The sequence below is a fragment of the Amblyomma americanum genome, chromosome 10 (genome assembly GCF_052857255.1).
Source record: "Amblyomma americanum isolate KBUSLIRL-KWMA chromosome 10, ASM5285725v1, whole genome shotgun sequence".
NCBI lineage: Eukaryota > Metazoa > Arthropoda > Arachnida > Ixodida > Ixodidae > Amblyomma > Amblyomma americanum.
Genome location: NC_135506.1, coordinates 123,238,588 through 123,266,564, shown reverse-complemented (window position 1 = coordinate 123,266,564; position 27,977 = coordinate 123,238,588). Strand labels below are relative to the sequence as shown.

The window sequence follows — 27,977 nt, the reverse complement described above, 5'->3', positions numbered from 1 at the left end:
CTTTCCTCAAAATCAACGGAGTCTAGAACGAATGAACACAAAGAACGCCGATGGTCTATTCGGTCATTCCAGCTCCTTAGGTGGCGCGGCGGCTGTACGACATGGCGGACGACGCGGTGATGGCGCCGATGCAATAGCATGCGTCTCTATAGAAGCACATAGGCTTCTTTTGTTGTAGCAACTTTTGGTGTGAATTGTAGAGTGTAGTTATGCAGTAGTAAAATATTCTTGGTTATTAATAAAATCCTCTCCTTAAGTTTGGCTGCATTACAGGCTTGAAAGAAATTTTTATCGGTATGAGCTTAGAATCGCTACTTCGCAAGTGCGGCAACAACTCCGTCGGCGTTGAAACTTGCGAATTGAGCATAGTAGAGTGCGATAAACACTTTGAACTGTAATTTGTTGCGCGTTGACTTTCTTTTTCTTTCGGAACTCACCCGAAAGCAGAAATTAGTTTAATGACCCAGGCAGTCTGACGCTGTATTTCTTGCGGCCCTTACCGCAATAAATACTGTGTGTATAGATTGCGTGTTGATCTGATAAGGACACAGTTAAAGAGGAAATAAACAGTTCGTAACACATGCCACAGCCCGCGGCGTAATATAGCTGCACTTACCAATTACAACAGAGATCAAAATCAACCTTTTAACGTTGCGCTTCATCAAACAAGTCAGAAACTTCGAAACACTTGAGCCTACAACTTCAATGCCTGATTGACTGCTTGGTTAGGTAAACAGAAAAGTCTTACCAGTGGTCTACATTTTTTTACGGAGAAATTTTGTTCGGTGCTCCAGAATGTGGGCGGAGCTTTGCTGCAGCCTTATTGTATCCGACTATAGTCCACCTGTAGCGTACGTTGGTCACATATACGCGGTAATAGAAGAGGCAATGTAGCTGTTGTTTGAATTGGCAGCCAAGGGGTCATTCGAGCTTTAATTACAATAAAGACAAAATAATAATAATAATAATAATAATAATAATAATAATAATAATAATAATAATAATAATAATAATAATAATAATAATAATAATAATAATAATAATAATAATAATAATAATAATAATAATAATAGGTTTTTGGTGGAAAGGAAATGGCGCAGTATCTGTCTCAAATATCGTTGGACACCTGAACCGCGCCGTAAGGGAAGGGATAAAGGAGGGAGTGAAAGAAGAGAGGAACAAATAGGTCCGTAGTGGAGGGCTCCGGAATAATTTCGACCACATGGGGATCTTTAACGTGCACTGACATCGCACAGCACACGGGCGCCTTAGCGTTTTTCCTCCATAAAAACGCAGCCGCCGCGGTCGGGTTCGAACCCGGGAACTCCGGATCAGTAGTCGAGCGCCCTAACCACTGAGCCACCGCGGCGGGGTCAAAATAGCACTCAAAATGTGTTTTTGACTAACGAGTGAAAATGCAGTGATCAGGAAGCGTTTGCGCTTTTCATCCACTGTGCGCATTATATCCGAGAAATTAAGGTACAATTATGATGCTCTTTTCATTCATATCGCTATTTAGGAATCACGTTGCGGCCAAATATCAGTGTTTAATCTATGCCAAAATGAACTGGTTTGATGAAAAATATTTGTTTGCTGAAAACGTCTGCCTTAAAATATAGCCAATATACTTCATATCAGCTCATTGTATAACACTGCACTCCTTTCATGCAGCTGTAATAGGCTACGTTGGTCTCATGAACAAAGCACCGGATAGGAATGCATTGCCGACACGGTGTCGTGGCGTCAACAGAATACGTCACTGAGACGGCTCATTGGGCTGAAACACGTTACCAACCAGCTGAATGCACTTGATCACTGCTTTTTGAACTCTTTGCGTGTTTGCAAAAACAACGTGTTTGCTGTTTAGAATGTTCGTACATCGTAGAATAACAGAATATGCTCATTTTTGACGCGTATCTTATGCTCCAAACCACTGCGATTGCACGCGCCGCGCAGAGCGATCACAGGCTCGCCGCTTCAGAAGAGGCCGCGTGGCGCCGTCACCGTCGCTGGAACGACCGAATAGCTTCGGTGCCGCGTTTCTGCTGCAACGTTGTGAATGCCAACGCACTCAGCGCGCATCTGTCACCACCGCCAGGTAGGTTAAATCGTGACTGATTTGAGCTTTACTTTCCTCTGCTTCCGAAGAAAATTCAAGACGGGCTTCAAAAATTGGTTTCGAGGAAAGGAAATGGCACAGTAACTGTCTCACATATTTCGCTGCACACCCGAACCGCGCCGTAGGAAGGAATAAAGGTGGTTCGTGTGAAGGTCCTTCAAGGTCATTCTCCAGCCTGCGCGACGAGTGCATTAAGTAGCGCAGTGAAGCTTTTCGCTTCAAAATACGAAAAGAAAATTAGGGTCTAGGTTGTGAATCGAACCCGAGCCGCCGTCGTCCGAAATGACGTGACAGGATGGCGAAAAATTTAGAGTGATGTCACACCCGAGCTGAGTCACAATCGCTGCCACGTGGAGACAGGAGAGAAGAGGAATGATGGAAAGAGACGCGCGGCGCAAATTCGCGTCCGCCGAAACGGTGGCGATGTCAGTGCATGTTAAATATCCCCACGTTTCACTGAACACTCTGTTACATTGTACCCAGGTGGTCCAAATTAATCCGGAGACCTCCCCTACGACATCTCTCTCTTTCTTCTTTCCCTCCCTCGTTTATCTCTTCCCTTGCGACGCAGTTCCGGTGTCCATTGAGTTATGAGAGACAGTTACTGCGTCATTTCCTTTTCTGAAAACTAATTTCCATTTTCATTCAGACGAAATCCTAGCCATGGTTGACATCCATTTCCTCGTAGTATTCCCGAATACATTCACCAAAATATTGAGCAACTCTTCCACATATAGCACACAAGGGGTGTCATTGCATTTTTCTTTGCACATAGCTTACATGTTTTTGACAAGGTGGAGGCTAGCTTGAGACAAGGGCTCGAGCCAATGACATGTGCACCTTTAATTGCACGCTATCTGAGACTACATGTTTCCTTAAAATGTGTTTGAGGGGGCTACCGCGATGTCAAAATTTGAGAGCTACTGCACTCTTTCCCTTCCTCAAAACGCCTGCTTTAGGATTCCTCCACGTAAGTAGACTTATACGACCGCAGAATTTTTGCATCAAAAGAACAAGCATGTGATATACTACCTACACTGAACCACGTGATATCGTCAGCCACTGATCGGCGAAAGAAAACGCCTCAAAAAATTACTGGCGCTCACCCCGCCGCGGTGGCTCACAAGGCAGGGTGCTCGGCTACTGATCCGGAGTACCCGGGTTCGAACCCAACCGCGGCGGCTGCGTTTCGATGGAGGCGAAACGCAAAGTTACCCGTGTGCTGTGCGATGTGAGTGCACGTTACACATCCCTCCTTTTTTCCTTCCTTTACGGCGCGGTTCACATGTCCGCCGAGATGTGAGACAGATACTATGAAAGCATCAACAGTGAACTTGATGCGTTCCAAACATGGTTTTTAACCGATTTTCGTGATCGCATTCCTGAAACTAATTGGCTACTGTTATACAACAAAATGCATGCGATAATTCAAAAATATATACCTACCATCACCGTAACTGAACGCCATGAATCTCCCTGGTTCAATTCCGTGCTAAAACACATGAATAACAAAAAAAACGACTTTTCCGAACCGCCAAAAAAACCAATAGCCCAAACACGTGGCAAAATTATTACGAAGCAGAAAGATCATATAACCACCAGGTATACGAAACTAAACACTCGTTTTTTTTCTTCTACTCTACCCGACATGATTCGTACAAACCCACGTCAATTCTGGAAGTGTATCAAACCTAACCCCTTCAGAAATGTAGCACTGTGTGACGACGATAATAATCCAATTGAAGATCGTGACGTTGCGGAAGTTTTTAATTTATCATTCAGCTCAGTTTTCACCCACGAACCGGATAACAATTTACCAGATTTTCCTTCCTTTAATTTTCCACCAATGCCGGACGTGAGCTTCGAACCTGATGGTATTGTCATTTAATCGACTCTTTGAAATTAACCTCTTCAGCTGGTGTTGACGGAATTAATACTAAAGTGTTAAAAAAATACAAAACATACCACTAGCACCGTATTGTCTCATATCTTTCAGCAATCCCTATCGTCAGTTATGATACCCCATGACTGGAAAGTAGGCAAGGTCATCCCAGTCCCCAAGAAATAGCCTTCATCTTCTAGCCATAATTATCGACCAATATCCATTACATGTATCACTTCCAAACTAATGGAACATATAATTTTCTCTCAAGTTATAAAATTTCTAGTGTCCGTGAACTTTTTGCACCCTAACCAGTATGGCTTTTCAAAAGGTTTATATTGTGAAACACCATTAGCCCTCTTTATTAACGACCTTAGCCCTAGCATTGACCTTAACATTAATGTTGACGCCCTCTTCCACGATTTTGAAAAACCTTTTGACAAAGTTTCTCACAAACGACTATTCCTAAAACTTTCTCGTCTCAATCTTAACGAACATGTTTTTAATTGGATATGCAGCTTTCTCATTAATCGGCAGCAGTTTGTTTTTGTAATAAATGTTCATCTTCTTATTTCTCTGTTATATCTGGGGTACCTCAGGGCACCGTCTTGGGCCCCCTCCTTTTTCTCATTTATATTAACGATTTGCCTGCTAACATATGTTCTAACATTCGCATATTCGCTGATGATTGCGTTATCTACCGGCCTATTACTAACAGCGATGACATTTTGCTTCTTCAGTCTGACATTCACCACGTACTAACCTGGTGTAATACATGGCTAATGTCTTTAAATGTGAAAAAACATCTCTGCTATCATTCCACCGACGTCATTCACAACCATCTTCAAGATATCTAATCGGGAATGCTGAAATCGCTTCAGTATTAACTTACAAGTATTTAGGCATCCATTTGACACCTGATCTAAATTGGTCTTTTCATGTATCTCGAATTACTAACGAGGCAAATCGCGTCCTTGGTTACTTTCGACGAACCCTGCGACTGGCACCCCCATCAGTGAAATCCCTTGCTTACTTAACACTTATCTGTCCCAAATTATAATATGTATGCGCGATCTGGGACCCTCATCAAAATAACCTTTCCACTAGTCTCGAATCTGTACAGAATCGCTCAGCTCGTTTCATTTTCTCAGCCTATTCTTATCATGTAAGTGTAACTCAACTAAAACGTAATGCTCAACTTACAACTTTAGTGATGCGCCGAAAAATTTCCAGACTGCGTCTGTTACATAAATTCTATCATCATTCACATCTCAACTCCATTATCAGCCCTGCACATGGCATCTCCAATCGCACAAACCAAGGGAAGGCAGTCTACCCTCCCCCTGCCCGCACTTCAGCGCATCTGTCATCATTTTTCGTTCATACAGCAAGGAACTGGAATGACGAATGACCTGCCAAACGCCATCGTTGATCAGATCGACTCATCGTCATTCAGATTGTCAATTGAAGAAATTTACTGCTGAAGTTCCACCCACTCATGTAATACACCTTCAATAGGGCCTTCGGTGTATTAATAAATAAATAAACAAACAAACAAATAAATAAATAAATACACAAATAAATATATAAATAAATAATAAATAAATAAATAAATACTGCATCGTTTGATTTCCCCAACAACCAATTCCCAATCGTTGCAATGCCGAAAAAAAAATTACGACGCATGCTTGCAAAAACGACCAAAAAACCAACAGAAAGCAAAACACAAACAGAAGCATGTTAATTAGAGCCCAATATTCTAAATGCACAAAAAGCACATGTGCTTCAAACAACAAGGGGAAGAACAACAGCCGCGCATGAGAACTGCAAAAGCTTGAAAAAACTAAAGCAACAAAATGTAATTATTTGTGATGGAGAGAAGGCTCGAAACGAAGGAAGCCCGTATGTGTTTCTACTATTAACGAATCTATGACCCCGACACTAACGAAGAAAAGCCAGAAAATAAAACGAAAAAATAACAACGTGAAAAAGCTATCGAAAAGGCGGAACAGAAGATGACGTAAAAATCTGAAACTTAGTTTGCTGGCAAATGTACAGTCAGTGATTAAAGACGAAAACATCGACGCCAACACATAAGGCAAAACAATTAAAATTCGTTTAAAAGAAAATAAAAATATATCCTCAGATTTACAGCGATTACCACTTTAAAAACATTTGCAGCCTGTACAGGAAAAGGGAGCCGATCAACCGAAGGCCAAGAAAGAAGTCGGCAAACTAACAAAACATTAATACGTAATAAAAGTCGAACCAGTCGAAACAAACAGATACCACCAAACAAGCATATAAAGTGAAAAAACAACTCATGCTTAAAATTCAGTGGTTGAGCTCTTTCAAGAAGGACATTTCTATCTCCTGTAGAGAAATTGAAGGATTGGTGATGCACGCTGGCCAGCCTTCTCAATGAGAAAAAAACCTCCAATCACCTCTTTTTGTAATTTGATATTTGCTGACGACAGGATATTCGGGTCAGATAACAAAGGCGGACATTCGTTACAGGACTAATTGCAATGATCTGCCATGTGGCTCGGCGGCTTATTTTTCACGCTTAGGGGATGCTCACTACCCCTCTCATTGAAACATCGCAACATCTCGCGAATGTACACCTTACCAAGCAATTAAATTGTTTTCTGATGATTGCATTTTATATCGCAAAGTGAACCGGTCGAATGACCAGGCTCTTGTCAATTCATCCCTATCTGAAGTGTAACGTTGGGGCTCTGTGCGGCACATGAAGGTAATTGTGTAAAAAACAGTGTCCATAGCAATTACAATCCAAAAAACTGCGTTATCTTTTCAATATTCCATATGTGGTCACCGGCTATCTTCAGTAGAAAGTTATAAATTCTTAGGTGTCATGATCAGTTATGATCTCAAGTGGAATACATTCAAAAAAGGCCATGAGGAAGCTTGGCTATTTGAAGCGACGCTTCCAGCTGTCAACGGTAAAAATAAAACTACTGGCTGGTAAAACCTTCATTAGACCAAATCTTTAATATGCCTCTATTTTATGGGATTCATTTACTGAAGTAAATATTAGCAAGGCTGATTGCGTTCAAAGAAATCTGTAAGATACGTCTTTAAATCGTATAGTTGGCGTAGTTCTCCAGCACAGCTCTTAGGACAAACTAATTTAAACTCACTGCAGGTAACGCTTCATAGCGATAGGCTGAAAATATATGTATTTAATATACCATAGCAATCTACGTATTAAAAAGACTGTACACTGAAAAGGTAACTCGGCATACCGCACGAGAAAATCATTCTAAAAAAGTAAAGGATTTCGCCTGCAGAAGTGACTGCTTTATTAATTCCTTTTTCCGAGAACTATCAGTGATTATAACCAGCTCAGTGCATACAGTGTCAAAAACCCTCTGTGTAGTCGTGCTTGAGTGTGCTTTAACTCGAGTAGCTTTCGTCGTCGACTTGCAGCAACGCCCACCTTTGCCTTGCCTAAGTAACATGTTCATATCTGATGTTTCTTCAGTAGATTGCCCCGGTGTGTACGGCCTTCAATTATTTCGTATTATCGTGTTTGTGTACATACACAGTTGTGCGATCAGTCTTCTTGTTTAGATATTGCTTTTCTTGGACTTCTGTGGGTATTTGAGTACACATACTTTTTTATCTGTAAGAATGCCATGGTTTCTGTGCAAGTTGTCTGTAAAACATAATTCACCAGTTGCTTTCGCACTAGTGGAATGTGCTACCCACCTTTTCTGTTGCCGCATTGTGCTTCTTGTTATGCGTTTTCCCCCTTTTTTCATTTTATTCATTGTACCCACCAACCCTGCCTAAGGTCTTTCTTAAAGGCTGGCAGTATTGATGAAATACATATACAAATAAAAGAAAACAGGTCAGACTAACAGCGTCGGACGAGGACACGGAAATTACCTATTGAGTATGCAGGACAGAAGAACGGCGAAATAAACAGTTTTGAGCGACAGGGAAAAATTCCAGAAGGTGAAATCTAGAATAACATTGTGGAAAACAAGCAGTCTGTAGAATTATTTCCAAATTGTGAAAGACAGGTCAGGAAGGAGTCGCTCTATGATAAATCAAGTGGCCGGTCTCTCTTCTAGGAAGCTAGATCACGATGCTTTCTAATGCAAAACTTTTTAACGATAATTAACCAAGAAGCTCAGACATATGGAATGTGTGGTAAATCTGCGGAAACAATACAACGGGTTATACTAGAACGTGGCGGGTTCCATACGAATGTTGATGCAGGCACAGCCAATCTCACTGAGGCCCTTGGCATCAGAGATCAAAATGGTCACACGAATGAACCTTCGCTAAGAGTTGGCAAGAAGCAATCTTAAGTTTCGTGGCTCAAAAGCAAGGTAATAAAAATTCAATAAAAGAAACTCATCATCATCATAATCATCAACTTGACTACCCCCAATGCCGGGCAAAGGCCTCTTCATTGTCTCTAGAATTAACCGGGTACTTTGCCAACTGCGTTCACCCTATGCCTGCAAACTTCTCAATTTCATCCGCCCACCTAATCCTCAGCTGCCACCTGAAACGCTTACTTTCTCTTGTGATCCTCTCCCTTACCATTAAAGACCTGCAGTTATCTTGCCTTCCCATTATATGACCTCCAAAGCCCATTTCTTCCTCCTGATTACGACTAGGATTTCTTCTCTCACCCACTCTGTCCGCTTCCATGGGTCGCTTTGTTGTCCTTAACTTAAGCTGAACCCTTTTCGTTAGCCTCCACGTTTCTGCCCCGTAGGTGAGTACCGGTAAGATACAGCTGTTGTACTCTTTTTTTTTTCTACCCCTTTCTGCCTTTTCTACCCAGGTTGTAGAAATTTCCGGAGCCCTTCACTACGGCGTCCCTCATAGCCTGAGTTGCTTTGGGACGTTAAACCTCTATAAATCCATAAAACCTATCTTTTCTCTTGGGGGAAATTGTTAAACTGCCATTCATAATCTGAGAGAAGATTCCATATGCGCTCCACCTTATTCTTATCCTTCTAGTTATTTCCTTCTCATGATCCGGATCATCGGTCACTACCTGCCTTAGTAGACATATTCCTTTGCCACTCCCAGGCCCTTGCCGCCAATTGTGAACTCCTGTTCTCTTGCTAGGCTGTTGAACATCACCTTGGGTTTCTGCATGTTAATTTTTAGACCCGTTGATCTGCTCTGCCTGTCTAACTCTTTGATCATGATTTGCAGCTCACCTCCTGAGTGACTCAGCAAGGCAATGTCATCAGCGAATCGCAGGTTATTTATTAAATTCTTTGTTTACTGTTATTCCCAACTGTTCCCAGTTTAGGTCTCGGAATATCTCCTGTTAACAGGCGGTGAATAGCACTGGCGAGATCGTGTCTCCTTGCCTGACGCCCTTCCTTATTGGAATTTTATTGCTGACTTTATGGAGGACATTGGTAACTGTGCAGTTCCTATAGATATCTTCCAATATTTTGACGTAAGCCTCTTCTACACCCTGATTCTGCAAGGGATCTATGACTGACTGATAAGGTTTCCACTAAGTCGAATGCTTTCTCGTAATCAATAAAGGCTATATATAGACGTTGGTTATATTGTTCGCATTTCTCTACCACCTAATTGATAGTTGAATAGGATCTATTGAGAAATGTCCTCTACGAAAGCCTGTTCGATCATTTGGTTGATTAAAGTCTAAGGTTGCCCTGACTCTATTATCGAATACCTTAGAAAGCATCTTGTAAGTAACGGATAGTAAACTGATTGGTCTGTAATTTTCAAGTCCTTGACGTCTCTTTTTTATGAATTAAGATAATGTTTGAGTTCTTTCAAGTTTCTGGTGCGGTCGAGGTCCTTATATATTGCCTATACAGGGTACCTAGTTTCTATCACGATCTCCCCTCCGTCCTTCAACAGATCTGTTTTTACCTGATCCTCAACAGCTGCTTTTCCCGTTTCCATTGCTTCTAATGCTTTTACTTTCTCTTTCGTTACTTCCGAGGTGACGCATTGCTGTGTACTACTATTTCTCTCATTAACGTTCTGATTACATTGGCTACTGTACAGGTTTGTGTAGAACTCTTCAGCTACTTTAACTATATTATCTATATTGCTGGAAGGAAATGAAGTAGAAGAAAGTAGAAAGAAGGTAGAGAAGTTTGCAGACTGATTTTTTAGCGATAACTTTGCGAAAAAAAATTTTAAAAAGCTAAATGAGGTGGCAACCGCCTACACCCCGTTTCAAAAGGGTCGCTCCTACCATCTATGTATTTATGCCAGGAAAGGTTAGTGAAGTGTTCATAAGTAAAAAAAGGATTTTATTTCCCTTTACAAAATATCGATACAGTTCTGTATCTAGCGTTTTATTTATCGATATTTCGTTTTTCATTCCAGGTAAGGTACGAACATTACGAATCGTTCGTGGAAGACATTGGCGACACTTTAAGTGAGCATCCTTCATGTATTGGAGCTTGAAATGCGCCTCATAGCTGAAGCTGATTACTGAATATTTTTTAAGGTAGACTGCATATTGCCTGTGACTTTCTGTGTTCTAGTCTTCAACCAAAAGAAAGCGTTAGATGAGGCTAAGACGCAGATTTTTGTCAAAACAGACTAGCAACTTCCTCAGTGCTTCTGGACCTTTCCCAGAGCACACGGACAATGTGTCCTGTTTAAAACTACCGCCTCGCTTTCGTGCCAAGAAGCAGTATTAGCCTAGCTTTATTTTCGTGTATGGTCGTCATAAAAGCTCTGGAACATTCCTAACACTAGCTCACGCGCAGTCGTATGGTCTTAGGAAACTGAGAGTGATTCACTCTTGGGAATGACCATTTTTGGTGTCCTTGAGTGTTCTGTCACTGGTTCTTCCTTTTCGAGGGCAAACATGTTTTTAGGCTTCTCCTGCATGGTTATTTGTGGCACTGGCTTCGTTTAAAAAAAGGAAAGAAAAGGGTAGATAATGTCAGTGTAAGCTATAAATGTAAGCGGACATCGAACATAGAAGAGACGATTGTTGGGCTAGTTGGTAGTGTATTTAATGCTTTCTCGCGTGAAATACACCCAGTTGTAAGTCAGGTTGGGTCTGTGTTCTTCCTTTCTGCAGTCCCGTGTTTTTGTGCTGTTTCGTTCCAGTATCGAAGGTAAAATTCTATGCTATAAACGTTTTGAGCCCCTATATAATATGCATGAAGCCGTACATCAGCAAGTGTCGAGAATTAATTTAAAGGAAGGTCTTCCCATAAGACATCTAGAGCATTTAAAGACAAATCATAGGAAATGCAAACCAGAGAGGTGGCTCTCGAAGAAATGTGAGGCTCAAAGCCCCCTCCGCATTGTTCTGTAACACTGCGGAACGAAGAACATAGGGGGGACCTGGCGACACAATTTTTGAGATCCGAACCATTGCTTTTTCTTTGGCATTTGGCCGCTTCTCAGTGCGCTTGCACACGTTCTGCAAAAGCCGCGGAGTAGTGGGCGATCCTGCCTGCAGCGGTGCCACTGGCAGCTGAAACACGTTCCGGAAAAAGGAAACCGTCGAAACAACTGCATAAATCAGATACCAATGAACTCTGACGGCCTCATGTTGCGTACCTAGGTACCGGTTACGCACGCCGGACCCATGCCAGGTTTCACATTCCGCAGGCATGTATCTTCGGCTGTTTCACATATCGCAAGGCCAGAACGTCAACTTCCCATTCATCCTGCTTTTACCATTCATGTAGTTCTGTAACCGAACGCTGTGATTATCAACGTATTTTCCCCTTTGTGTTCTTTTTAAACAGCATGACAGTGCAGGCGCAAACAACAGATCAACATCAAAAGAGTTCTAAAACATAGCTGCGCAGGTGCAACGCTAAGCGGCATGAGTAGTTGCGGACTTCACAGACAAACGTTTACATAAACGTGCCTGCTAAGTGAAGAATACGCGCTGTATTGAAGACTAACGGCGACAGTGGGCCTGCTAAATTTTGTGGCAGCCGCAAGAGTCAATTATTATATGACTGCGAAGTTCAACCTGCCCACGGCCAGCACTATCAAGACGTGCGGTGCAGATGTCTTAGCATGACTGCTGTTTTTTGTTCAGAGGAATCCTGCACTTCAATGAGCCAAGACACGGAACTTGTCTTCCTCTATGTCCCCAACTAAGGCGCTCCTTCCTTCCTGCTCGTATTTGTAACAGACTGACGCGTGAGTCACAATGCACAGAATCAAAAGCACTTTATTCCAAGAACATGACTGCTTAAATAGCTGCGGCGGTGGCCCGTTATCAGCACAACCGGTGATAGCAACACAGGCACAGAACTGGCGCATGCTCTCTTGTGGCACACCTACGTCACAGTGCGTTACTGCACAATCTACCACATCCCTTCCCCCTTAGTCATCGATGCCGTAACGTCGCACTGGGCTACGTTGGCGAGTGGAACGCCGGAGCGGCTGAGACGTCTCGGGCTCCGGAGGTCCCAGTGCGCGGCTTGACATAGACGGCAGAGCGAACGAGGGACAGGTTTGCTGGTCTGTTGTCCGGGGATCAGAGCACCATGCTCTGCGAACGTGGTTGCGGTGGCGTCGGTGCACAGCTCCGTCTGCCGTACTCAGCTCGTACATGACGTGGCCTATCGGTCGCGACACGCGTGCAAACAACCACTTGGGCCCTGGCCGGAAGTTCCGCGCGTACACGGCGTCACCAGACTGGAAACCTCGTGGTGGCGGCTGCCGAAGGCAGCTTGCGTCACTCTCATCCGGGCGAAGGCTGGATAGGGCGGTCCTGAACTTCCGGCCCAGCATGACTTCGGCTGGAGATTTCCCGGTCTCGGCGTGCGGCGTAGAGTGCTGTTTGAATAGAAATCGTGCAACCTTGCATAATACGGTGCCCTGTCTCTGTTTCCGTAACGCACACTTCAGTTCTCGGACCATCCGCTCCGCCCTTCCGTTGCTCGCCGGGTGGTACGGCGCCGCATACATATAGCGTATACCATTCAGTTTCAGGAAAGCCTGAGTTTCTCTGCTTGCAAAAGCGGTGCCATTATCCGACACAACCAAGTCGGGCAAACCATGTGTTGCAAACATTTTGCGAAACTTTTCAATTACTGCAGATGACTGGAGAGACGGCATCACTTCAATTTCGGCCCAGTTTGACAGGGCGTCTACGACCACCAAAAAAAACACGCCCTGGACGGGTCCTGCGAAATCCACGTGTATTCTACTCCACGGTCGTTCAGGCTTAGTCCAGAAATGCGTTGGTGTCCTTGGTTCACTCTGCCTGTTTTCCTGGCATGGCGTGCAGTGCCTCACAAACTCGACGATCTTTTCGTCCATCTTCGGCCACCACACGTACGACCTAGCGATTGCCTTCATGGCCGTCACTCCTGGATGGTTAGCATGCATAAGGCTTAGAACTTCCTTCTGCAGTGCCTCTGGAATAACTACGCGGCTCCCCCAGAGTACACAGTCACGATGTACGGACAACTCGTTTTGTCTTACCCAATATGCAGAATACTTCAGGGCTACCCGTTCTCGCGGCCAGCCCTCCAGGATCCATTGCTTCACCTGGTACAGCAGGGGATCACCCCTGGTGAAAGCTGCCACTTCCATTGCGCTCACTGGAGGGTACTCCACAGCTTCCAGAAGGAGTATGTCGCCTGGCGCCTCGGTCTCTTGGCGGGTTAAGGGGCCCGGTAACCTGCTTAGGCAGTCGGCGTTTCCATGGTCCTTGGTTTTCCTGTACTCGATGACGTAACCGTATGCCGACAGCATTAGCGTCCACCGTAACATGCGGGGAGAAATAACCGCCGGAATTTGCTTCTGCCTCTGGAAAATTCCTAGCAAGGGTTTGTGATCCGTGATAATGAAGAAATCTCGCCCACAAAGGTATTGGTGAAAATGTCGAACCCCAAAAACCACGGCAAGGGCCTCACGGTCAATCTGAGCATAATTGCGCTCCGCCCTAGATAGCGTTCTGGACGCATACGCCACAGGCTGCTCATTTCCTTTGCTGTCGCGATGAGCCAAAACGGCTCCTACACCCACAGATGATGCGTCGCATGACAACACTAACGGGACATCCGTCTTAAAATGCACCAGCAACGAGTTAGACGTTAGCAACTTCTTCAGGTTCTCAAACGCTTCCATATGCTCTGCACCCCAGTTCCATGCTACGTGGCTATCCAACAACCGATACAGCTTTTCCGCTACTTCGGTTCTTCCCTTCAAGAACCTATTATAGAAATTTATCATACCCAAAAAGGCTTGCAGTTCCTTTTTGTTCTTGGGTGCAGGAGCTTGGTGGATGGCCTCGACCTTGACCTTGGAGGGGTAGATGCCCTTTGCGTCAATCCGATGCCCTAGAAACTCAAGACTCTCCTTGAAAAATTCGCACTTTTCCGCTTGAACTCAGACCCGATTTGGCCAAGCGGCTGAGGACTTCAGCCAACATCCTTTCATGCTCCTCAATCGACTCGCTGGCAATCAGGATGTCGTCTAGGTATGTCGCTACGTGCGGCATTCCAGCCAACACGGTGTCCATGGTTCTTTGAAAAACACCAGGAGCAACGGACACGCCGAACGGCAGACGACAAACCTTGTATAGCCCCTGCACGGTGTTAATCGTGAGCAACTCTGCCGTTTCTTCATCTACCAACAGTTGCTGATAGGCCTGCGTCAGATCCAGCTTGGAAAAAACACGCCCCCTTCCTAACCTCGCAAAAAGTTCTTTGCTTGTCGGAAGTGGGTACACATTGCTTTTGACGGCCTGGTTCACAGTGCTTCGATAATCCCCGCATATTCTGAGGGAGCCGTTTTTTTTCCGCACCACGACGATTGGCGTTGCCCAGTCGGAATACTGAGTGGGTTGTAGAATTCCCAGCTCCACCAAGCGGTTAAGCTCTGCCACGACTTCCTCCCTCATCGCAAACGGAATGCTACGACATTTCAGGAACCTGGCTTGGGCGCCCTCCTTGAGTTCGATGTGGATGCGGGGTAGGGCAGCCCCTGGAAACGTGTCACTGAACACCTCTGGAAACCTTTCCAAAATGCCTTCTGCTCTGGCGTGGACGCTGTAAAGGCCAGCTATGCTGATTTCCAGTGGCTGGAACCAATCCCGGCCTAGAAGAGTGTTTCCCTCTTTTTTCACTACAAGTAGTGGCAACTTAAATTCTCTGCCTTTGAACTTCACGGGCACGGACGCTTTTCCCAGCACGTCGAGACCTTCCCTCGTCCAGGTAACGAGTTGCGTGTTGCAATCTTCCAGCTTGATCTGTTTCGCCACTTGCAGCTTTTGAAATTTGTTCACACTAATAATAGACCTGGCAGCTCCAGAATCTACTTCCATAGGCACGCTTTCCTTCCCAATCTCTACAGCGATGACGTACTTTGGCGTCCCACTTTTTACTTGGCTGATACTGAACGACTCGTCGTACTCGCTCTTCACAGCATGTTCCATATCATCCAGCTGCATTTCCACTTCTGCTTGCTTTTTTCGGCATGCTTTTGATAAGTGTCCCTTTCCACCGCAGCTGAAGCACACAGAATCTTTGTATCTGCACCGCCATCCTGAATGGGCTGCCAAACAGCGAAAACAACGCCGCTGTCTTTCTGGTTTCTTCATGCTCGCCACCCTTCCTACTTCCGCCGTCAACTCCTGCTGGAACTCGGGTTCTTGTGCATTGCTCCTCATTGCTTTTTGCTGCTTGGTAGTCGTTTCCGCCGTTACTGCTAACTCGTATGCCGTCTCAAACGTCAGATCCTTTTCCGCCAACAAACGCTGTTGAACCACACTGTCCGAAATTCCAAAAACCAGACGGTCACGCAACATTTCCTCTAACGGAATTTTTGTACCGCCAAATCCGCAGTTCTCGGATAACTTGCGCAAAGCAGTGACATAGTCAGCCACGCCCTCTCCGTCTTGTTGGTCGCGCTTCGAAAAGACGTACCTCGAGTATAGTTCAGATGGCTTCGGGTTGATATGCTTCTTCACTGCGTCGACGATGACTTGATAGCCCACGTTGGGTGGCCGCGAAGGCTTGACGAGGGTTGCTATGAGGGAGTACGTCTCTGGCCCACAGCAACTGAGCAACACAGCTCGTTTGTCGTCATCCGTTGTGAGCTTGTTAGCTGCGCACGATAACTCAATGCGCTCGACATAATCTACCCACGATGAATTTTCACTGAGGTCGAACTCTCGAATGCGACTGCCGAAAGCCATGTCGCCGACCAACAGGCCCTTGCACGGGTTCGACCGTGCCTCGTCGCCACTGTAACAGACTGACGCGTGAGTCACAATGCACAGAATCAAAAGCACTTTATTCCAAGAACACGACTGCTTAAATAGCTGCGGCGGTGGCCCGTTATCAGCACAACCGGTGATAGCAACACAGGCACAGAACTGGCGCATGCTCTCTTGTGGCACACCTACGTCACAGTGCGTGACTGCACAATCTACCACAGTATTCGTTGGACCGACATGGCTATAGGTGTGGAAGTAAAAATGGAAGAAAGACAAATTCTTAAAGCCTGTTCAGCAGGTGAAGAGAACAAAAGCAAGCTCGTGACAAATATCAAAATTTTTAAAGGGAGCTTTGAAGGAAAGTGTTGGTAGTGAGTGCAGAGACAGGGGAAATAATGAAAGCGACCATGACGGGTATACTCACTCTGGGGAAATAAAAATCCTTGCCCGTCATATGTAGACGCGTATGGCCGTGAGCCATCAAATCTTTTCTAATAGTTAACATGTTTCGCTGAAATTTGCCTCACTGCGACTGACAATCGAGGCCGCCCAGGCTGGAAGGCAAAAGACGCTCGGGAAGTGCGTGACGGGTGAAGACATACAGAGGTCAAAATTCAGTCATCGCCCACATCACCGCGCCCCTGCCGTCATGTTGTTGGCAAAGAGAGAGAGATGAATATCAACAAAACCTCAGTGGTTGTACCGCGTTTTAGCCAACTGAAGAACCATCTGCACAGCAGAGGTTGACAGAAAAAGCCGAAAAAAAAGTCTGGAGAAATCAACCTACACAAGTAGCACCATTTTCCGCGTGGTCCGCGCCGCTGCAGGCTCACTCTCTTTTGCCGTTTGGTCAACTGAAATACTCTTGCTCTTTTCTATTCCCTCCGCACTCTCATTTCGCACAGAAACCACACACGTCTGCTCCCAAACAATGTTTGCGTAGTGATCATGAGGAGTGCGTTCTTACGGTCGCGATGAGCTCACCTCCGGCCACCGATAATTTCACGCACACTTACACAGTGAACTAAGGGTATTACTGGTCGGAACTTGGTGACGTCGTCCACCACAATATCAGAAGCTCTTGCGATGCCAAGTTCGTAAGTCGCCCTCACTCCTGCCCGTGTATGTGCTGAAACCTGTTTCACCTCCTCGGATGCCACTTGACCAAGTCGACATCGACCACCTGGGCCGATTCCCTCTGTCATCTGCCGGTAAGAAAAGAATAATTGTAGCGACCGACTATCTGACACGGTTGGAGGAGTTTAAGGATATTCAGCGCGGCTAAATCATCTGAGATTGCCCACTTTATTGTGAGCAACACGTTGTTGTGTCTTGGCGCAGCGTCACATGTGGTCACCGCCAGAGGCATGGCGTTTACCGCACAACTCGTAAATGTTTTGTTCTAGTTTACTCACGAGCCATTCCATCAGCCACGTACCAACGAGCTAAGTGAGACTTTAATGAAGCGTCGCCTACGTGATCGCAATGTGGGAGAAGATTAACCTGTACGTGCCATATGCTTAAACACGGCCATCCTAGAGACAACTCGCTTTACACCATTTCGTCTGATATACGGACGGGCATGGAAGGCGACATTCGATGCAATGTTTCCCTGCGCCACTGATGGTCGTTTTTTCACTACGAGCAGTTTGCTCAACGCGACGAAAAAACAGCTTCAAGCAAAGGCACGCCAGTCTGCCTTGTCTATCTACACTTCCATTAAAATCCTGGATAAAAGTTCCATTTTGGACCCGGTCGCCGGCAAATCTTGCGTGCAAACGAGATATGCAATTGTTTGAACCATGCGGACTGGTGCGCCGTGTCACGGATGCGACTGACGAGTGATGTACTTCAAGACATGACTGTGCAGCTCAGGCGCCGCCAACCCCACTCGAAGGGACAGCACATACTTCGCACTCAACGCTGTATTGTGCAGTACCGCGACGCGTTTTTCGCGAAGAAAACCTTCGCTCCCGTAAGTAACTTTTCTTCCCCACTTGTTCTGTTTTTGTACTCGCTCATTCGCTTCCTATCCTACCCGTAACGCAATTCCCCCTCCCTCCCTTTTTTTTGCGTACGAATGGGAGTAGTGCCATCTGGTGTTCTCAGGTGGCGCCTATATTCAGTGCTAATATTTAGAGGTAAAAATTCGCGACAGTAGCGTAAGGCGGCGGGAGAGACAGGTAGTGCGATCCGGAGGGCAATAGTCGCAGTCAGGAAGCGAACGGTTAGAGCGCAGGAGGGTTCTGGTAGTCGGTGACTCGAACTAACGAGGGTTGAGGGAGGCGTTTTGACGACAGTGAAGGCAGACAGGCGGGTGCAGGTAGAGGTCCAGTCAATGAAGTGCAAATGGCCAAAGCCCAGGAGGTGGTGGGGGGCAGCATAGATGGCGAACACCTTGTCGTTATCCATGCTTGTCTCAACGATGTGCTAAAGGGGAGGAGCCAGAATCTCGAGAAGCAGTTAGAAGTAGGGATGCGTAGGCATAGAGAGGCCTCTGACAGTTTGCATGTGACCATATGCACAATCCCAGAGGTCCAGAGGCAGGCTAGCGAAACGGAAAGGAGGATCGTTGAGGCTAACGGTGTAATTAGGTTAACTAGTCGATGACTACGATACGGGGTAATGGAAGTTAACAGGGAAGTGTACGAGGCGAGGCCCCACCCTTTTGCTCAGGATGGCATTCACTACGATGGTGCCACTGGCAAGAGGGTGGGTACTAGGATAGGTCGCCAGGCAACAACTTTTTTGGGTGGACCCAGAGCTCGGAGGGAACCAGTGTAGAGAAGGAAGAACCAAAATCAAAGGGACGATGGCACCATAGTCGAAGAAATAGACACAAACGCCAGGGCCAAGTTAACTCAGATACATGTTTCATTAACATGCAAGGTGGCAGGAATAGACAGAAATGGGAGGAAATAGAAGAACAGTTAAGGCAGGAGAAATGAATGGTGTATGGATTAGTGGAAACGAATCTTAGAGACATGAAGCAACCAACCTGTAACCCAGACTACGCATGGGAATATTGCAATAGAACAGAAGGAAGCAGAAAGGGAGGTGGAATAGAGGCATTCATTCATAAAAGTAAGAATTTGCAAAGGATTAAACTGGAATGCAAGGAACATTTATGGCTAAAAGGAAATGTGGCAGGAGAGCAAACACTCCTTGGCTTTGTATACCTGTGGAGAGGAGCTAATGCCAAAGAGGAAAACAGGAAAATGTTAGAATGTATTACAAGCGACATTGATGAGCTAGGAGGACTGGGCGACATAATTATATTAGGCGACATGAACGCACATATAGAAGACCTGGATGGGTACACAGATTCGACAGGAAGCACGCGGCAGGACAGGTGTGACAGGCATGATTTAGTTTTATGCAACAGAACCGAGAAGTGTGAAGGGCTCATAACATGGGAGGCAGGGAGTCTGCACTCTACGATAGATTATGCACTAATGTCACAGAGCCTGTATTATAGATTAGAGTTAATGAGCATAGATGAATGGTCCCAGAAGTCTAGGTAGTGACCACAAGCGTATCAAGTTGAGCTTCAGAAGAGAAACCAAATTAGGACTGAAGCGAGATGAACATTCAGAGAGGAATATTTACTCAGAAAAGCAATTGGAAGCAGCAGCAGCGAAACAAATTAAGAAAGTAAATTTTGAGGATAGTAAAACAGAATGGACTTATACCAAATTAACTCGATTACTGGAGCTAGAGCTAGCTAAGGCGCGAGTAAAGCTAAAAGGGCAAGACGCAAACCCAAGAGTTGGTGGGATGAGGAGGTCAAGAGGGCGATAGAGAAAGGCCACGAAGCGTCCAGGGAAAACAGATATTCTAGGAAGAGGGGGGAACCAGAAGTTGAAGTAGACAGAAAATGGGATACCTTCATAAAGTGTAGAACAGAAGCACCCTATTTGATTAATTAGAAAATTAGAAGAAAGGGTGCCCAATCGATGTCAAAAGTAATTAAAATGGATAGAAAAGCAGCTCAAAAAATCTGGAAGCGTCTAAATTCAATGAGTAAAAAGAGTAGACTAGAATAAAGGCTTATTGTTACAGATCAGGGTATTCGACTAGAAGGGGATGAAGCGATAAAACACATAGGAACAAATATGACAGAAAATTTTAAAGAAAGAAATGTTACACATTATTTATCGAAGGAAGATAGACCGGTTACTGCAATAGCTTCACTTGAAGAAAGCGAGTGGTAAAGGGCAGAGAAGAAGGTTCCTAGTGGCATGTCAACAGGACCAGATGGTATTCCGATTACGTTAATAAAGAAGCTAGGACCAAAATCCAAGCAAATCTTATTACACGTAGTGAATAAAGTGATAGTGGAATGGAAAGTCCCCGATGAATGGCGATTAAGTAGAACATGATATATAAGGGAAATCGGGACAAAGCTGACGTAAGTAACTACCCTCCCATAACAGTGACATCTTTCGTTTACAGGGTGGTGATGTAGATTATAAAGGACAGATTGCAGGCTTGGGTGGAGAACGAGGGGTGCTAGAGCAGCTACGAAATCGGTTCCGGAAACAAAGGAGGTTGGGGGACAGTCTGTTTTCGTTGACGCAGTGTATACAGATTGCTGAAAAGGAACACAGGCCCCTATGGCTAGCATTTCTGGATATTAAGAAAGCCTACGACAAAGTTAATCAAGAGTACCTGTGGGACATACTGGGCACATTGTATGTGGAAGAGGGAGTAAATAATCTTTTAAAAAATATATATAAAGGTGCCGGGGTGCTTCTAAATTGGGAGAAAAAGGAATCAGAGCCTGTAGAGATACAGCGGGGGCTTAGGCAAGGATGTCCTCTGTCTCTTTTGTTGTTCATGTTTTATCTGCAAGGGTTGGAGGCCACGCTAGAGAGGAGCGGACTAGGCTTCAACCTTTCTTTTTTCAAGCAAGAAGAATTGATTAAGCAGTCATTACCGGGACTAATATATGCCGATGATATAGTGCTATTGGCTGACAACAAGGAAGATTTACAGAAGTTGATAGATATATGTGGTGCAGTGCGAAATAGATTAGGTTTCAAGTGTGATGAGGAAAAATCTGCAGTCATGATATTTAACGATGAGGTCGGCGAGCATAGAATACAGGAGTTCACGCTAGAAGTAGTGGATGAGTACGAGTATCTTGCGGTGTGGATAAATAACGGTGCCGAGTATCTGACAGAGCATGAAAAATAACTAATCCATAAAGCTAGTAGGAATCCAGCTGTCATGAACAATAGGGCACTGAAAAAATACAATAGGTATGAAGTGGTAAGAGGGATCTGGAAAGGGGTGATGGTTCCTAGCCTGACTTTCGGTAATGCGGTCCTGTGCATGAGACAAGATGTTCAAGCAAGGTTAGAAATTAAACAACGTGGCGTAGGGAGGCTAGCTTTGGGAGCACATGGCAATACACCAAATCAGTGGGTACAAGGTGATATGGGATAGGCGTCGTTCGATACCATGAGTGGATGTTTCAAGCAGCCAGCCAGCAAGGTCAGAGGTGGTAGCGGCACCACGAATCGCCTTGGAATCTTAAAACGCAGAAAAACATTACTCTCAACAAGAACCCCGGAATAGCAACTAAACCACGCAATAGGACTACGCGCCTGCAGTCGAATGTCAAACCTATTACATCATATCGTACCGGAAGCACAGTCAGTAAAATTTCTTCACGAAAAATGCAAGATCACAAACAAATCCCGACTGCTCACAAAGTGAATATCTGTCCCATGTTCCATGTTTGTAGGGTGTTGCGGTTGGACTTTCGCATGTATACAGTGAGCTGTGCTAAGCGAACTTCTGCAGCGCTCTCTTCAGACAGTAATTTGCGCCCCTTCCCGAGTGGCATATGAGGGTTTAATATAAAGGTTGCTCGCTATGCCTTCCTGCGTGAGAACCTCGCTGAAGAATAAATTTTTGTTTCATAGAAGATTAGTGGGGCCAGTGGCGTAGCCAGAAGAACTTGTCGGAGTTGTTACACTCAGTCGATAAAATAAAAACAGCAGAACCTGCGCCCTAATAATATCGTAGTTATTTTTCGCCTTCAATAAACGCGAAGGGTTAATTGTTTCGTTAAATCTAATATCTACATAAAAATACCAGTTTCCAGAGGACTCCGAGGACTTGATTCGTTAATAACATTTATTTTCTTACAAAAAAAACAATCGTAAGCAAAATCGCAGCTATTTACAATATTTTCACAGTATATACAACAACACAACAGCTTCTGCTCTATAACAAAGTCAGCAATTGCGAACGAATAGTATGGTGAGAACTTCTCCCCATGAATTTTAATCTGCGTCCGGTCGGACAGGCGCTTTAATGAAAATGCTTTTCGCAGTAGTTAATTATCATTTCAGGAGCATGCAATGGATGAAAAAGTAGGCATACGTGAAAAGGTATGTTTAATTGGGTGAAGTGTGCCTACAAATAAATGCAATACAATACGGAACGAGTGGGGGGGGGGGGGGGGAGGAATGCAGCACTAAGAAAATTTCGGAGGGTGTTCTGACACTGAAACAGCCTCCTTGGCTACGCTCTTGAGTGGCACCGAATGAAGTAATAATTTGAACACCCTGCATTTTGTGCCCTTTTGCCGCTTTAGACTTTTCTCAATAATTCCCCCGCGTGGTCAACGCACCCTCATAGCTTCTGAGATTTTTTTTGGAAACAAAGTGAGTTCAACATGCGTGTCATTACACTATTCTGGCCAAGGCACGGCTGGAGCTTTAAAGATCGCTTTCGAACTGCAAGCAGCTCTCATGGTCAGCAAAGTAAAGTTATTTTATACAGAAAGAGGTTTTTTTTACGAAGTGTTTCACGCAACGTGATGCCAGGAATAAGAAAGAGCGGCGCACCGTAGGTAGGTGAGAACAACAACTTGTTGCCGTCGGGTTGCGCTAATCCGGGTATTTTTCTAATTTCACATAATTAATAAATTACCTGCTATGAAAATTTCAAAATTTATCATTCTGTTTAGGACCAAATGTGTCTCTACGTGGTGTAGACGGCGTTATGAAAGAAACGATAGAATTTTTTCATACAAAGGTGTCGGCTACGGTGTCGTTATTTCCAGCGGCAATAGAACCGAACTGTCACTGATGTGCGATGTTTCTCTTAATAAACGCACTATTTCCATGCGGTGTCGATGTGCCCAAGGTAGAGAAGCGAATGCTGGACGCGTTCGTAATCCGGCCAATGGCACATTCCCAAACCAGCCCATCGAACAAACACGGCACGTCAGACTCCACTACATTATTTCTCAACTATCCCATAACCTAGGTGAAGCCCCTATGGCCACCGGTAGCACAGCTGTTGCTATGTTAAAGCCTGAAATGGTTTGGTAGCTGAACTGCGTGGTTGCAGAGCGGAGAGCGGCCCTTGATAAAAGGCGGATAGGAACTAACATTAACCTGCAGGCTTTTTAGTACGAAAGTACAATTGGCCTAATAACCTAAAAAACACGCCTGCATGTGGTGAAGCCGCTGAAGTTAGTCATGCGATGAAGGAAATGGCGGGAAATAAACAAGACTTCAAATCAGAATGAACTTGGCCGAACTGAAGAAAGAAAATTAATACTGCAGCGACTGGGTTTCGAACACACGACGGCGCGAACAGAGCGGCTTCGATGGCCACTGCGCGAGAACGCTATGCTGTCACCACAGCTGGTCACGCCTGTTGTTAAACTTCAGCACACTCTCGCATTTCAACTTCCAACTGGGCACAAGTCGCGAAAGAAAAGGAATTGCGCTTTCAGGTACTTAGCGGCTGTGTACACCTGCAAAAACCTGCATTGGCTTATCTCCTGGTTAGCAATGTGAAACTGCTAGCAACTGTTTTTTTTAAGTAACGCAAGGCGTTATAATCTAAGGATCACCAGGTGATATTACTCTACGACCGGTAAAAGTTACAGCTGCGCATCTTTGGCTCGGCATCACTGTCAACATCTGAGCGATGACGGCGACGTTAGGGTTCATATAGGTCCCTTAAGGGATAAACAAATTGCAGAATACCACTGCGTGTTTAATCCGCATCAACCAGTTTTTTTGGAAGGCTGGTTTACGCATCGCAGTTTATTGAAACTATTCTTCACGTAACTTTTACTCAGCCATTATCTTAAAGCCATCGGTCGAAGAGACCATTAGAGAAAATTCGATTATAGTTATTTACTTGCTGAAGGTGATTGTATCAATGTAATAAATGTATTTGACGCATCCTTAGAAGAGCAGCACACATGCCAAAGTCTGGCGTCTATACTATTTAAACGTAAGAGGGCCCCCTTTGCTGCGCGCACTGGTGTTCTCAGACTTTTTCTTTGCTGAGCAGGTATACAAATTTTCTCTGTGGCTGGAAAGTGACGCTATTGTGATTAATGCAAACGCTCAATTCATAGAAATAATGATCATCATTGATGCCATTCTTGAGATGCCATTCAGAGCTTGATGCCATTCTTCTACGCGTGCAGTATCGGTATGAACTGACGTCTTTTCTGAGCCATGGAAAAAGGAAAGGCTAGGCAAGGCCCTGGATATCCCGTCCGCATAATGTAAAGTGATTCACAGGAACTGCTTTTGTAGGATTTTAAAAACGATCACACCTCAGCTTACAGGCGTGGTGCAATATTCATCGAAAGTTAATTGCCAATAGCGGAAAAGGATTCAAGGATGGCAGGTCTGTTTTGACGTTTGGCAGGCGACTACGTTTGTTGGCAACATTACTGGTACGTTCTGGCGTGTGTGCGCTCACATAGATACTCAGGTTTCTTCTGCTTCCGGTCTACGGTTCCATCACGTTCCCTAAAGACTACATAGAATCAAGGGCGTGCTCGCATGAAGCAAGCTAGAAAGTGTACTTGCCAGTGTTGTCGCATTCGAAGTTCAGAGCTGCCAACTCTCAAGCCACAACTGGCAGAAGACTGCGTTGCTCAGCGCGGATTCGGAGGTGAAACTGTGCACAATGAGCTGGGCTTTAGCGGGTCACCGGAAGCGCGGGCTTACCACCACCTGACGCTGTCGTGAGAGCCCACGCCGAATATCGCAAGATGACCCCTAACCCGTCACTCTCGTTGTCTTTATGATAATAAAGTTTGACACAGCCACCCTTCGTCTGTTTACGGCAAGGAATACTTCTACTTAGGGCAGGTATTCACCACTCGTCCGAATCATGAGAAGAAAATAACCAGAAGATAAGAACGGGGTGGAGCGCATATTGGAGGCTCTGTCCGATCATGAATGGCAGTTTGCCAACATCGCTTAACAGAAAAGCACAACGTCTGTATCTTACCGACACTTACATATGGGGCAGAAAAGTGAAGGCTAATCAAAAGCGTTCAGGTTAACGACATCGCAGCGAGCTATGCAAAGAAGAATTATAGTCGTAATGTTAAGACATCATAAGCGAGCAGAGCGGGTGAGAGAACATACGCAGGTTAATGGCATCCTAGTCGAACTCAAGAGGAAGAAATGGGCTCGGAGAGCGACTTAATGCAAAGGCTAGATAGCCACTGCTCCTCAAGGGTAACGGAGTAGATTCCAAGAGAAGGCAACCGTAGCAGGGTGCGGTAGAAAGTTGCCTATACGAAAGAGATTAAGAAGTTTGCGGGGACCTGGTGGCCGTTGCTTGCAAAGGACAGGCCTGGTTGGAGAGACATAGGAGAGGCCTCTGCCCTGCTATGGGTGTAGTTAGGCTGATGATGATGATGAACACTCTGAACACTCTGAACTATAAACACTCTGATTGAGGGCTTCAGCCAGAAGCTTACAAAAATTTTGCGCCGTCTGGGAACGCTTGAAAACAAGGTTGGCAAACAGAGCGCTACCACACAGGCAGTAGAAAAAGCAATGGAAATGCTTGGTTCCAAGTACGACGAACTCTTGCCAAAGATAACCAGACATGAAAACGAGATAGCTTAACTAAAAACAACAACTGAAGAATTGATTGAAAAATTGGCTGAAAAGGACTGTGAGCTTGCCAGGCTTAAAGACTGTGTTAAAAGCGCTGAGCAGTACACAAGGCGCAGAAACGTAGAAATACACGCGATAGCTGAAGCCCCTAATCAGGACCTTTACCAAGTTCTGACTGACCTCAGTGCAAAGTTGAAGATACAGACACCGGAGCGACAGATGATAGAAGGGCTGCATCGACTCAATGCACAAAAAGATACGATTTCGCCTATTATTGTTCGCTTTGTGGACCAAGCCACGCGGGACATGTAGCTGGCGAAAAAGCGCGCGCTGCAAATAGAAAAAATCTACATAAATGAGAACCTGACGAGAGCTAAAAAGATGCTGCTTTAAGAGTGCAAGAAGCTTGCGAAAGATCGAGGGTTCAAATTTGTCTGGGTGAGCAACGGGAAAATTCTTATCCGAAAAAGTTAAGGTGCATCGATCATTAGTATCAACTCTGATAGGGATCTCGAGAAACTAACGTAATGGTTTCTTTTGAGTCATTTTGCCAGTGGAACGTTCATGTTGAAACTGCAAAAACCGATGCAGATTTGAACCATGAACTCGGTTTCCTGCACGTCAATATCAGAAGTTTGAATAAATACTTGGATGAATTAGGATTGATTTTAAAGACTGTGGCGGTTCCATTTGATGTTATTATTCTCACTGAGGTTAATATAGATGTGTCGAGATAATGTGCATTTGTATTTGCTGGATACACTCAGTACTCTTTGTGCCGTGAAAATCGTAAAGGAGGCGGTGTTATGCTGTTCATAAAAAATGAGTGGATGACGAATAGAATTGACGTCAGCTTTGTTCACGCAGAGGCAGTCACTCTCTCTGTTTCAAAAGGAAATACAGATTACACTTTATGTGCAATATACAGGCCACCAAATCTGAATGCCAGTGCATTTCTAGATGAGCTGTATACTTTTTTTCATAAGTACATGAATGAGAATTACTTCAGAATTGCAGGAGATATAAACATAGACATTATGAAAGAAACAAAAGGTATCACAGCTGATTACCTCAATTTGCTTGCAGAATTTGGACTTGTGAACGTAATTAATGGATACACGAGAGAGGAATACTTAGGTGCTAATATTACCAAGTCATGCATTGACCACATATTTATTCGTTTGCAAAACCAGCAATATGTTTCGGGAGTTATAAAGCAAAAAGTAGCTGATCATTACATTGTAACGCTTACAATTATGTCTGACAATCATACAACTGATGGAGGTACTATTACAGGTTCTGTTATACATAACATAAAAGTAGACAATTTAATTCGTAATGTCAACTGGAGTTCTTTTTATATTTAGATCACATCAGCTTATATAGCAAAACTATTGAAATATTTCGCAACGTCTATGCGCAGTCAACTAAATCTATTAACATCAAAATAAGGAGACCAGATAAGAAGTGGATAACTGATGAGATAGCGGAGTTGTGCTGCGCGAAAGACAAGGCGTGGCAAAAAACTAGGAAGAAATCTGAAGATAAAGCTTTAAGAGATGAATATCGCGCATTGCGGAACCAGGTAACGGCGAAAATGTGACTGGCGAAAAGCTCGTTTTACGCAAGACAGTTTTCACTGAACAAACATGACGGAAAGAAAACGCGGCAAATTTCCAATGAACTGATGCGTAGACAGAAAAAGACTTCCGTTGATGAAGCAGTAAAGAATATTTTCCCAAAGGAGAACGTGAAAGTGCTCTGCAATAAATTTAACGATGTATTTATAGACACAACAAAAAAAGTTGCGAAATATAGCGGTCAGTAGGCTAGTACCACATCGACAGAAACGGGCATGTGTGCATACCGCAT

The 27,977-nt window shown here is 44.6% G+C and overlaps 2 protein-coding genes and 1 long non-coding RNA gene across 4 annotated transcripts in view; 1 reads left to right on the top strand and 2 right to left on the bottom strand.

The window, feature by feature from the left end:
* Positions 1-27,977, top strand: part of LOC144106850 (uncharacterized) — a 142,478-nt gene that overhangs the window by 74,023 nt on the left and 40,478 nt on the right. Inside the window, exon 4 of one of the 2 annotated variants that reach the window (XM_077639797.1) lies at positions 10,371-10,422. The exons of the other annotated variant lie outside the window; for it this stretch is intronic. Within the exon in view, the coding sequence (XP_077495923.1) occupies positions 10,371-10,422 (52 nt within the window). The remainder of the gene's footprint in view (positions 1-10,370; positions 10,423-27,977) is intronic. 2 annotated transcript variants of the gene reach the window in all.
* The window catches only part of LOC144106852 (uncharacterized), a 106,037-nt gene that overhangs the window by 70,376 nt on the left and 7,684 nt on the right, over positions 1-27,977 (bottom strand). The window lies entirely within an intron of this gene.
* On the bottom strand, positions 12,368-16,273 carry LOC144106986 (uncharacterized). Its single transcript, XM_077639959.1, has 2 exons — positions 15,905-16,273; positions 12,368-12,806 (listed from the first exon to the last, which is right to left on the bottom strand). Exons 1-2 carry the CDS (start codon positions 16,174-16,176, stop codon positions 12,590-12,592), a joined length of 489 nt encoding a protein of 162 aa, XP_077496085.1. The 5' UTR covers positions 16,177-16,273; the 3' UTR covers positions 12,368-12,589.

What these genes read in the sequence shown, in the direction of transcription:
- LOC144106986 (XM_077639959.1), bottom strand. Translation starts at nt 16,176, where the DNA reads ATGGCTTTCGGCAGTCGCATTCGAGAGTTCGACCTCAGTGAAAATTCA. An exon ending in CCATCTGAACTATACTCGAG is followed by an intron (nt 12,807 to 15,904) that starts GTACGTCTTTTC and finishes CTATTCAAACAG; the next exon opens with CACTCTACGCCGCACGCCGA.